The sequence below is a fragment of the Anomaloglossus baeobatrachus genome, chromosome 12, assembly GCF_048569485.1.
Source record: "Anomaloglossus baeobatrachus isolate aAnoBae1 chromosome 12, aAnoBae1.hap1, whole genome shotgun sequence".
Classification (NCBI taxonomy): Eukaryota; Metazoa; Chordata; class Amphibia; order Anura; family Aromobatidae; genus Anomaloglossus; species Anomaloglossus baeobatrachus.
The window spans coordinates 53217748-53230946 of record NC_134364.1 but is presented as its reverse complement, the minus strand read 5'-3'; the positions used below and the strand labels follow the sequence as shown (position 1 = coordinate 53230946).

The following is a 13199-nucleotide window of genomic DNA, read 5'->3' as shown; positions in this document are numbered from 1 at the left end:
AAAACAGAGGAACCCGTGATCCCACGGGGGGTGTATAGGCAGTAGGGGAGGGGCCTTACACTTTTAAGTGTAATACTTTGTGTGGCCTCCGGAGGCAGTAGCTATACACCCAATTGTCTGGGTCTCCCAATAGAGCGACAAAGAAAGAATACCTCGATAATAGAGCCGACACGGCTCCCTCTTACAGGTGGGCAACCGCCGCCTGAAGGACTCGCCTACCTAGACTGGCATCTGCCGAAGCCTAGGTATGCACCTGATAATGTTTCGTGAAAGTGTGCAGACTAGACCAGGTAGCTGCCTGACACAGCTGCTGAGCCGTCGCCTGGTGCCGCAATGCCCAGGACGCACCCACGGCTCTGGTAGAATGGGCTTTCAGCCCCGAAGGAAGCGGAAGCCCCGAAGAACGGTAAGCTTCAAGAATCGGTTCCTTGATCCACCGAGCCAAGGTTGACTTGGAAGCCTGCGAACCCTTACGCTGACCGGCGACAAGTACAAAGAGTGCATCTGAACGGCGCAGGGGCGCTGTGCGAGACACGTAGTACCGGAGTGCTCTCACTAGATCTAATGAGTGCAAATCCTTTTCACATCGGTGAATTGGATTAGGGCAAAAAGAAGGTAAGGTGATATCCTGATTGGATGAAAAGGAGATACCACCTTAGGGAGAAATTCCGGAACAGGACGCAGAGCCACCTTATCCTGGTGAAAAACCAGGAAGGGGGCTTTGCATGACAGCGCTGCAAGATGCGACACTCTTCGGAGTGATGTAACTGCCACTAGAAATGCCACCTTCTGCGAAAGACGTGATAAGGAGACATCTCGCAGCGGCTCGAAAGGTGGTTTCTGAAGAGCCGTTAGTACCCTGTAAAGGTCCCCGGGCTCTAGTGGGCGCTTGTAAGGTGGGACTATGTGGCATACTCCTTGCAGGAACGTGCGGACCTGCGGGAGCCTGGCCAGGCGCCTTTGAAAAAATACTGAGAGCGCAGATACTTGTCCCTTGAGAGAGCTTAGTGACAAACCTTTGTCCATTCCAGATTGAAGGAAGGAAAGAAAAATGGTTAAAGGCAAAAGGCCAGGGAGTAAACCCATTCACAAAGCACCAGGACAAGAATATCCGCCAAGTCCTGTAATAGATCTTGGCGGACGTCGGTTTCCTGGCTTGTCTCATAGTGGCAATGACATCCTGAGATAACCCTGACGATGCTAGGACTCAATGGCCACACAGTCAGGTTGAGGGCCGCAGAATTCAGATGGAAAAACGGCCCTTGTGACAGCAAGTCTGTGCGGTCTGGAAGGGCCCACGGTTGACCCACCGTGAGATGCCACAGATCCGGGTACCACGACCGCCTTGGCCAGTCTGGAGCGACGAGAATGGCACGGCGGCAGTCGGACCTGATCTTGCGTAATACTCTGGGTAGCATCGCCAGAGGAGGAAACACATAAGGCAGTTGAAACTGCGACCAATCCTGTACTTATGCATCCGCTGCCAGAGCTCTGTGAACCGCGGAGATGGTGGATGCTGTGGCTTCCACCCACTGCAGAATTCGCCGTACTTCCTGGAAGGCTTGACGACTGCGAGTGCCGCCCTGGTGATTGATGTAGGCGACTGCAGTGGCGTTGTCCGACTGGATACGGATCTGCCTGCCCTCCAGCCACTGATGGAACGCCAATAGGGCTAGATACACTGCCCTTATCTCCAGAACATTGATCTGAAGGGAAGACTCCCTCGGAGTCCAGGTCCCCTGAGCCCTGTGGTGGAGAAACACTGCTCCCCACCCTGACAGGCTCGCGTCCGTGGTGACCACAGCCCAGGTTGGGGGCAGGAAGGATTTTCCCTGCGATAGAGAAGTGGGAAGAAGCCACCACTGAAGAGACGTCTTGGTTGCCAGGGAAAGAGAGACATTCTTGTCGAGGGAAGTCGATCTCTTGTCCCACTTGTGGAGAATGTCCCATTGGAGTGGGCGTGGATGAAATTGCGCGAAGAGCACTGCCTCCATCGCTGCCACCATCTTCCCTAGGAAGTGCATGAGGCGCCTCATGTAGGACCGCCACAACGAATGCCATGACTTTGGTGAAAACCCGTGGGGCTGTCGCCAAGCCGAAGGCAATGCCACGAACTGAAGGTCTTCGTCCCATATGGCGAAACGCAAGAAGCGTTGATGTTCGGGTGCGATCGGCACATGGAGATAAGCATCTTTGATGTCGATCGATGCGAGAAAGTCTCCCTGTGACATCGAAGCGATGACCGAGCGGAGAGATTCCATCCTGAACCGGCTGGTTCTCACGTGTCTGTTGAGCAGTTTGAGGTCCAGAACGGGACGGAATGAACCGTCCTTCATTGGCACCACAAACAAGTTGGAGTAAAAGCCGCGCCCCTGTTCCTGAGGGGGGACGGGAATCACAACTCCTTCTGTCTTCAGAGCGGCCACTGCCTGAAGAAGTGCGTCGGCCCGAGCAGGGGGGGGGGAGGTTGTGAAGAAACGAGTTGTAGGACGAGAGATGAACTCTATCCTGTAACTGTGAGACAGAATGTCTCTCACCCATCGGTCTTGAACATGTGGCCACCAGGTGTCGCAAAAGCGGGAGAGCCTGCCACCGTCCGAGGATGCGGTTCGGGGATGCTAAGAGTCATGAGGAGGCCGCCTTGGAGGCAGTGCCTCCGGCAGCCTTTTGGGGGCGTGACTTAGACCGCCACGCGTAGGAGTTCCTCTGACCTTTCTCCGGCCTATTGGACGAAGAGGATTGGGACTTGGCGGAGGGGCGAAAGGACCGAAACCTCGATTGTATCTTACGTTGCTGAGTTCGCTTCGGTCTGGACTGGGGTAAGGAGGAGTCTTTTCCCTCTCATCCAATCGTTCTCCAAACAATCGGTCGCCAGAAAACGGCAAACCGGTTAGGAATCTCTTGGAAGCCGAGTCTGCCTTCCATTCGCGCAGCCACATGGCTCTGCGGACTGCCACAGAATTAGCGGATGCGACCGCTGTACGGCTAGCAGAGTCTAGGACTGCCTTCATGGCGTATGAAGAAAACGCCGACGCCTGAGAAGTCAAAGACGCAACCTGCGGAGCAGAAGTACGTGTGACCGCATTAATCTCGGTTAGACAAGCCGAGATAGCTTGGAGTGCCCACACGGCTGCAAAAGCCGGGGCAAAGGACGCGCCCGTGGCTTCATAGATGGATTTCACCAGGAGCTCTATCTGCCTGTCAGTGGCATCTTTTAGCGATGAGCCATCTGCAACCGATACCACAGATCTAGCCGCCAATCTAGAGACTGGAGGATCCACCTTGGGACACTGAGCCCAACCCTTAACTACGTCAGAGGGGAAGGGGTAACGTGTGTCAGCAAGGCGCTTAGTAAAGCGCTTGTCCGGAACCGCTCTGGGTTTCTGGACAGCATCCTTGAAGTTAGAGTGGTCGAAAGACGCACTCCGTGTACGTTTGGGGAACCGAAACTGGTGTGTCTCCTGCTGAGAAGACGACTCCTCTATAGGTGGAGGCGGGGGAGATAGATCTAACACCTGGTTGATGGACGGGATAAGATCATTTACTAAGGCGTTCCCTTCAGGTGTATCAAGGTTGAGGGCAACGTCATGGTCAGAGCCCTGAGCTGCGACCTCCGCCTCGTCCTCCAGCGAGTCCTCCAGCCGGGAACCTGAGCAGCGTGATGAAGCTGATGATTCCAAGCGGGCCCGCTTAGCTGGTCTGGGGCTGTGGACCGTGGAGGAGTCCTCCACGTGAAACCTAGAGCCCACCCCGGGAGCGCGCTGCGGCGTGGACCGAGAGGGACCTGGAGGCGCCGATCCAACAGTGTCCTGGGTCTGTGTAAGGACCGGTCTGGACTGCAAGGCTTCTAGCAGCTTGGCAGACCATATGTCCATAGACTTAGCCATGGATTGTGAAAGTGACTCAAAGACCTTCTCAGCAAACACTGCAAACTCTGTCCCTGCCGCCTGAAAAGTGGTAGCATGGGGGTCTACCTGAGCCGAGGGGCCCACAAGTGGTCCCGGCTCCGGCTGAGTCAGTGTAACAGGGGTCGAGCATTGCTCACAGTGAGGGTAGGTGGAACCCGCAGGAAACCTAGCCCCACAAGAGGTACAGGTCGCAAATAAACCCTGTGCCTTAGCGCTCTTGCTCCTTGTGGACGACATGCTGTTGTGTCCCAGGAGAGTGATCACAGAGGGTATAAGGGAAGAGTATACAGCCCGGCCGAACAGAGATCTATATATATATAAAGATATATAATACGTATCTATTCAGGCAACCCAGGGGGACCAGCACCGGATGACCGGTGTGGCTTACCGACCGCTAAAAAGCGGCGTGTGTGTCCTCCAGATTCCCTGCTCCAGGTCTCCCAGCGGTGAAGAGCTCTTTCCTGATGATTCTCCAGCGCAGAATGTCTGAAAAAAATGGCTGCTGGAGCTCTCAGAGGGGGGAGTGGAGCGGTGGGCGGCACCAGGAAAAAGTGCGGGAATCTGGGGTCCCTATTGTGATCAAAGAGGGGGGAGGAAGCATACAGGATGCTCCGGCCCTCACTGCCGACGTCAGGACGGCTGTCCCGCCCCTACCCTGACAGACAGGTCCGGGGGCGGGAGTCTTGCCAGTTGGCCGCAACTGAAGCCGGGGACTAAATTTATGACCGCGGCCGACAAGCAGGCGCAGTCGGCGCGGAAGTCCCCCGGCTTTCACGGATCAGCAGCCGCTGTGTGTCCCAGGCAGCATCCGGTCGGCTGTCCCGCCCCTACCCTGACAGACAGGTCCGGGGGCGAGATTTTGCAAGTAGGCCGCAACTGAAGCCGGGGACTAAATTTATGACCGCGGCCGACAAACAGGCGCGGTCGGCGCGGAAGTCCCCCGGCTTTCACGGCCTAGCAGCCCTTGCAGCGTCCGGGTGCCAGGCGCTCCATGAACCGTCCCCATGGGGACACAGAGTACCTGACAGATGCAGGGCCCGGTCCCTGATAAAGAAAATACTCCGGTCCGGAAGATTCCACACTGGGGCTGCGGAGGGAGCACGGTCCCAGTACCTGGATGACCGCTCAGGATCCCACTTCTCCCAGAGCCCCCAAGGGATGGTGAAGGAAATACGACATGTGGCTCCAGCCTCTGTACCCGCAATGGGTACCTCAACCTTAACAGCACCGCCGACGTAGTGGGGTGAGAAGGGAGCATGCCGGGGGCCCCGTGGGAGCCCTCTTTTCTTCCAACCGATACAATCAGCAGCTGCTGCTGACTAAAATGGAGATGTGTGAGTGGATGTGTGCCTCCTTCCACACAAAGCATAAAACTGAGGAGCCCGTGAGGCACGGGAGGGTGTATAGGCAGAGGGGAGGGGTTACACTTTTGAGTGTAATACTTTGTGTGGCCTCCGGAGGCAGAAGCTATACACCCAATTGTCTGGGTCTCCCAATGGAGCGACAAAGAAAAAAAGATAAAAATAGGAGCATTTTTGATTTTGCGCGTGAACCATTTTGAAGAAATTTGCCACAAAAAGTGGCGATGGAGGAGACTACCAGACAAAAAAAGGAACGTCACAAAAAAACAAAACCTGCAAATGATGAATGAATTAGGGGCACTCTTCATCAAGACTTTAGCACTTTAGTCTTGATGAATCGGGGTCTACGTGTCTACATTTCTTAGCACACCAAAACTCATGGGCAAAAAAAAAACCTCCACTGGCGAACCCCAACCGATCACCTTACCTAGTGCCTCACTCATCCAAGGAATATGACTCTCCACATCTCCCATAAGTTCAGGAAACTCCTCGGTCAGGTTGGAGCACTGTTTCTGGATGTAGAAGACACCCGGGGAAGTCGTTTTCTTCTCTATAACATCCAGGACGTCAGAAAAACTCATCGTTCGCTCCTCCGGCATCACAAACTTGTTGTTGTACACGGCATCTGCATAACCATTGGGAGTGACGGCCACGCTCACAGCCTTGGATCCTACACATTCCCTTTACATATAAATATGAAGGATACAAGTCAGTTATGGAGCTTCACTCATCATTCAGCGCATTTCTATTTTCTAGTGACCCCAAGAATTCTATTCTGCTGACATTTTGCACACGTTTTTCAGCTGGATGCCACATCAGATAACTGGTTTGCATTGTTAATATTTTGCAAGTCATTTCTACACTGTGCAATGTACAAGAAATATGGATTATTTTGCCTAATGGGAGATTGGACCTTTCCTTATACTATACTGCCCTTACATAACCTTCAAAACCCAATCTGTAGTGTTAACGAAACATTGCAGCACAAAACAAAAACAAAGAAAAAAAAAAAAAGAACAAGAACAAGAAGATAATGACATGGAGTCTAGATTTGATGTACTGTATTTTGCAGACCATAAGATGACGCTTAGGTTTTCGAGGAGGAAAATAGAAGAAAAAAAATTTGAAGCAAAAAATGTGATCATGATGCACTATGTTATGAAGGGGATCTGCTGCTAAGACTGTTATGAGGGTAATGTCCCCCAATTCTGTACTAGTGTGCCCATCCTGGTGTATATAATGCCCATCCTGATATGTATGATCTCCATCATGGGCCCATCTTGGTATATATGCCTCCTATCACACTGCACACACAAAAAAATAAAACAATTCTACTCACCTTCCCTCTACTCTTCCTGGTGTGCAGCATGACTCCAGAATGTAAGCGCCGGGCAGCACATCACATTAAGCCATGCGCCCACAGTTTCACGCAAAACGACAACTGCTGGAATATTCACTTCTACTCACGCCTTGGACTTTAGCCGTTGGGAGCAGTGAATATTCATTCTCTTTAATAACGGTTACACGTGATAATCCATCCACTGCAGGAAGCCGTCGGCTGGGTAAACATGTGTGCTTCCATTAAAGAGAATGAATATTCACTGCTCCCAGCACCCATAATCCCACCCACCTCTCATCAGCGGCTTCAATGCCAACAGGAGGGTGGGATTATGGGTGTGGGGAGCAGTGAATATTCATTCTCTTCAATAGCGGGCACATTGTTAAACCTCAGCCATGGTTCCTGCCTCTTGTGACCCTACTTCTGTCTCCTCCTACGCCCCCTCTACAGCCATGTACATGCAGACTATAAGAAGCACCCCTCCAAAATTTGGAGAAAAAAAAAAAGGAGAGTCTTATAGTCTGCAAAATACAGTATATAGTGTAACCAAAGGTATTTAAGGAAGGCGCACCAAACATACTAGAAAATATCAGCACTATGGGCACATATTACATTTTCTGAAGGGTAAAATAACCCCCCACATTGCAATCAGTAATATAAATGCATTTCTATGAGAACCCTTATTTAAGAGTGAATTCTGAGCTAAGACATGTCTAAAAATAAATGTAAACAAAAAAATAACTATAACAAAGGGTCTCATCGTCTGTCTGAAGGTTTCTGTTCATTCGTGATGGCCATGACTGAGGCGATACTTCCACTGCTGTCACTCACCATTCTACAGTGACACCAACATGTTATCTAGGAGGGGCTACTAGGGGAAGGAAGGTGTTGGCCGGGTCTGGACAGTGGAAGCAGCGGAAGATCAGACGGTTATATGTTATTTTTCACTTTATCTGAGTTAGCCAAAGTTATCACTACACAAAAAAGGTAGAAATATCACCGCTACCTGAGATCTATAAGAACTACAGCTCCCGTACCGGAGGTAATCTAAGGTCCACTTATGCAGCGCGGGCCAGTGGGTGAGGGCATTGCGGATAATGCACGGTCTGTTTGGACACAGCCATTCCCTATGAAACTGCAGTGGAGACGGCGGCTCTTCCAGGCACGGGACACCGGCCGTTCCATGTAGATCTGTGGAGATGAAAAAAGCAAATACCGCACATTATTTATACCACAGGATAAAAAGACCTGAAATGTCTCACGGCGAGTGTCCCCGAGCTAAACATCTGCAGGAAAGCTTCAGCTAACCAAGACCACTATGCAGCGTTTTCATTTTTTTTTCCTTTGCCCCTAGAAAGGGTTAACGTTAAAAGGGTTATCTGGGACTTTAATATAGGTCACCTATCCTAAGTATTAGCCATCAATGTTAAAGGGAACCTGTCAGGTCCCATATGTGTTCTAACCTAGAAGCAGGGTGATGTGTGGCCTAGTAACCCCTTCCTACCCATCCCTGTGTTGTAATATTGTGTAATATGAATGTATAAAAATAAGTTTTATTACTTACATGTTCCCTATGTAAATGAGCAGAGGGGCTCGTTCCCTGGGTGTCGCATCGCCCTGTGGGCGTTTGCATGCGTTCTGTGGTATCACACCCCTGAGGACATGCTGTAGTAGGAGAGAAAAGGCGCAATAGGGTCTTACCCGATTTACAGGGCAGAGGGAAAAAGGGTTAAAACACACTCACCTGGCTGGGTTGTGCCAGTCACAACCCCTTAGAGAACGTGGATGAGTGCTTTAGTGGTTCAGCAGCGGCCCCGTGTCTGAGCAAAGGATATCAAAGTGTAGACTGGAGGAAAAACGGGTTTAAAAACCGCGCTAGGAAACCACGAGCAAGGATGTAAATGAATATTTTTCTTTTATTTAGATAATTATTACTTATCTAAATTATCTAAATAAAAGAAAAATATTCATTTACATCCTTGCTCGTGGTTTCCTAGCGCGGTTTTTAAACCCGTTTTTCCTCCAGTCTACACTTTGATACCCCTGAGGACATGACACCATAGATTTACTTGAGCGACATCTCTGTCGCTCCTTGAGATCCTGCACATGCTCACTTGCCATTCCCGCAGCCTTGTTATCCGTGTGTTTGCTTCTCGTCTTCAGATGCGCTCTGCACATGCTCAGAAGACTCCTGCCGTTCCGACCATGTGCAGAGCGCATCTGAAGACGAGAAGCAAGCATCCGGATAACAAGGCTGCGGAAATGGCAAGTGAGCATGTGCGGGATCGTCGCTCATGTAAATCCACAGGGGCGTGATACCACGGAACACATGCAAACGCCCACGGTGCGATGCGATGCGACGCCCATGGGGCTAGAGCCTCTGATCATTTACACGTAAGTTATAAAACATTTTTATACATTCATGTTACATAATATTACAACACAGGGATGGGTAGGAAGGGGTTACTAGGCCACACATCACCCTGCTTGTAGGTTAGAACACATATGGAACCTGACAGGTTCCCTTTAAGAGTTCTAGAAAAGCCTTTTAACAAGGTTATCCATTAATTTTACATAGTCGGCCTCTCCAAAACCAATAGAAAATGTAGCCAAAGACAGTACAATAGTAAAATATGAAATTTTATTAAAGATCATAATAAAACCAATAAACTACAAGTGATAGTAATGAAAAAAGTGCCGAGGCACCACAAGACTCAAACAGTGAATACCTACCACACCTCCCTGACGAAGGCTACGGCCGAAACACGTGTTGGTGTGGCTCAGCAGTGGCTAATGGCAACAGGTAATTAACCCCTATGATGGGATCTCCTGGGTATTTGTCCTTGGCTCCTTTTGCCTTTATACATGCCTTTTAGCGATATGCAAACAGTTAAGGCTACTTTACACACTGCGATATCGGTCCCGATATCGCTAGTGTGGGTACCCGCCCCCATCTGTTGCGCGACACGGGCATATCGCTGCCCGTGCCGCACAACATCGCCCAGAGCCGTCACACATACTTACCTGTCCAGCGACGTCGCTGTGACCGGCGAACCGCCTCCTTTCTAAGGGGGGCGGTCCGTGCGGCGTCACAGCGACGTCACTGAAACATCACTGAACCGCCGCCCAATAGCAGCGGAGGGGCGGAGATGAGCGGGACGTAACATCCCGCCCCCTCCTTCCTTCCGCATAGCAGCCGGGAGGCAGGTAAGGAGAGGTTCCTCGTTCCTGCGGCGTCACACGCAGCGATGTGTGCTGCTGCAGTAACGAGGAACAACTTCGTTACTGCTGCAGTAACGATTTTTAAGAATGGACCCCCGTGTCGCCGATTAGCGATTTTGCACGTTTTTGCAACGATGCAAAATCGCTTATCGGTGTCACACGCAACGGCATCGCTAATGCGGCCGGATGTGCGTCACAAAATCCGTGACCCCAACGACTCTGCATTAGCGATGTCGCAGCGTGTAAAGCCCGCTTTAGAGTATACGCTTTTTGAAGTTTTACATCTATTTCAATTACTGCTATACCCTTGATGGGGACAGATAATTGGAATGTGATACACATTTATATCTTTATAATCTATCTATTGTCTGTTTGCAATTCACTGTTGGAGTCTTGTGGTGCCTCGGCACTTTTTTCATTACTATCCCTTGCAGTTTATTGGTTTTATTATGATCTTTAATCAAATTTCATATTTTACTATTGTATTGTCTTTGGCTACATTTTCTATTGGTTTTGTTGGTGCAGTAGCTCGACTCCATTTTGGAGATTATTCATTTATTATTTAATTATTAATTTTAATTGTGCATATCTCCTTGTGGCGACACAAATTGGTGCTTATCCATAGTCAGCCTCTCTGTAGAATCGGTCATCAGTGTCTGATCAGTGGGGGTCTGACACCCCACACCACTGCTGACCAGCAGGTGGACGGAAATGCTATTTCAATGCAGTAGTGTCCGCGGCCGGGTGCTGCACATCCGCCCAATATTGATTAGAATAGAGAGTGATGTGCCGCACCCCATCCCAAAGACTGGTCATCAGTGATGAAGACCCAGACAACTTCTTTAATACACAAATTCTACACACACCCAAAACGCCACCACTAAAAATTACGCTGCTGCAAAAATACAAAACTACACTCCCACATATGACTGTGTCCACAACAAAAATAATAAAAAGTTAGGACTTTTTAAAATGTGACAGAAAATAAAAATATTTTTAAAAAAACAGACCATGTTAAAGGGATTGTCCCAATTCGAAAAAGGGTCTGTGAAATGCTCGTACGGTCACGGACTGGCGATATGGCGCCATTCATTGCTTATGGGACTACCACCGTGCCCAACAGTCTCATAGGCTGCACTTCACAGCCCTGTTCATTTAGGCTACTTTCACACATCCGGCTTGAGCCCTGCGGCTCAATCCGGCTGTGCAAGCTATGCAACGGATGCGGTGAAAACACCGCATCCTTTGCATAAGTTTTTCCCATGCGGCCCGCCCGGTTTTTGCCGCTTGCGGCATGCTACTGAGCATGCGCAGTGGCAAAAACCGCATGCGGCGGCCGGATGCGGTATTTGCCGCATCGCGCCGCATCCGGCCGCCATAGGCATGCATTGAGAGATGCGCCGCATCGGCCGAATGCGGCGCGATGCGGTTTTTTTTGCCGCACGAAAAAACGTGCCAGGCAACGTTCCATCCGGCCGCCGCATCGGCTAAATCTGCCGCATGCGGCAAAAACCGGATGGAACGCAAGGCCATGCGGCACAATGCGGCACTAATTAAAGTCTATGCAGGAAAATCGCAACCGGCAGCAAAAAAAAACGGTTGCGATTTTCCTGCAAAGTGCCGGATTGTGCCGCAGAAGAAAAACCGGAGGTGTGAAAGTAGCCTCATAGGGGATTAATTGTCAGGTTGGGATAACCCTTTTAAGTTCTATAAAGAAGCTCGCCTAAAGAGGTCAAATAAATGATATAGAAAAACAAATATTTTATATACATATCATAAAATGTATTTAAAATTACAACTTTAAAAAAACAAAACTAATCTTCTAATGCCATTTTTCCTTTAACTAAGACAACTGCGGTTACATGAAGCAGCCAACAGGGGGAGCTCGCTGCACACACCTTTTGCAGCTCCTATTGAAATGAATGGGCGCGCTATAAAAAACTATGCAGTAAGCGCCCCCTAGTGGCGGCTGTCTGCACACTTTGCTGTGTGTGATCTCATTCACTGCAGGTGTCGTAAAGAGCAGATATATAAAAACTGCCAGCCGTAGACAAACACATACTAAGAATAGCGAAAACACCCGACAACAACTCTGTTCCCTACACTCACCCCGGACTTCCTCTGCGAACTCCCGCAGACACCTCCATACCGTGTCCCCAGCCGCCGCCATCTTTCTCCTCTCACACAGTCACATGACGTATCAGCGAGTCACTTACCTAGATTAGACGCCACCGCGCTGTGTGCTATAGTGTCGGACAGCGCCACCTGCTGGTCTCTCCTAGTATTGCAGTACATTAGCTAAAATATAAACGTAGGAAACTCAAGTGTAATTATCGCTGACAAAACACAAGCAAAACCGGAAATCTATTGCTTCTACAGCTCTGCCAAAATTAAGAGACCACTTCAAAATTGTGTTTTTCTCTTTATAGGTATATTTTTCAGTGAAATGTAAATGATTTTATTCTATAAACTACTGACAACGTCTCCAAATTTCCAAGCAATAAAGTTTATATTTATTTTCTGAAAATGAGAAATGGTCAAAATAACAAAACAATGCACATTGCTTTCACACCTCAAATAATACAAAGAAAACAAGTTCATAATCATTTACAAACAATACTAATAATGTTTTACCTCAGAATGAGTTCAGAAATCAATATTTTCTGGAATAACCATGATTTTTAATCCCAGCTTTCATGCGTCTTGGCTGCTTTCCACCAGTCTTCACACTGCTTTTGGGTGACCTTATGCCACTCCTGGTGCAAAAATGTAAGCAGTTCTTTGTTTGATGGTTTGTGACTATCCATCTTCCTCTTTGTTACATTCCAGAGGTTTTCAATGGGGTTCAGGTCTGGGAATTGGGCTGGCCATGACAGTGACCTACAAAAAGAATGGCACATGGCAGCTGGGGTTGAGTGCACAGCAAGAACAGTTTGTAACAGGCTCCTAGAGGCAGGGCTCGAGTCATGTAAAGCTAGAAAAAAGCCTTTCATCAATGAGACGCAAAGGCTGAAGTTTGTCAAAGACCATACGGATTGGTCCATAGAGGACTGGAGTAAGGTAATCATCTCTGATGAGACTAATTTTCAGCTTTGCCCAACACCTGGTCGTCTAATGGTTAGACGGAGACCTGGAGAGGCGTACGAGCCCCAGTGTCTTGCATCCACTGTGAAATTTTGTGGAGGATCAGTGGTGATGTGGGGATGCTTCAGCAAGGCTGGAATTGGGCAGATTAAACCTTGTGAAGGACATATGAATCAAGCCGCATACAAGGTTACCCTGGAAAAACAGTTACTTCCTTCTGCTCAGGCAACGTTCCCCGACTCAGAGGACTGTTTTTTCCAGCAGGACAATGCACCGTGCCACACA

General features: G+C 49.3%; 1 protein-coding gene across 1 annotated transcript in view; it reads right to left on the bottom strand.

Annotated features, from left to right (window-relative positions):
• Positions 1-12017, bottom strand: part of JMJD7 (jumonji domain containing 7) — a 31528-nt gene extending 19511 nt beyond the window's left edge. Inside the window, exons 1-3 of the mRNA XM_075329487.1 lie at positions 11940-12017; positions 7646-7799; positions 5697-5950 (exon numbers count right to left, since the gene is read on the bottom strand). Coding sequence (XP_075185602.1) covers positions 5697-5950; positions 7646-7799; positions 11940-12000 — 469 coding nt within the window. The 5' untranslated portion in view covers positions 12001-12017. The remainder of the gene's footprint in view (positions 1-5696; positions 5951-7645; positions 7800-11939) is intronic.
• Between the last annotated feature and the right edge of the window lie 1182 nt (positions 12018-13199).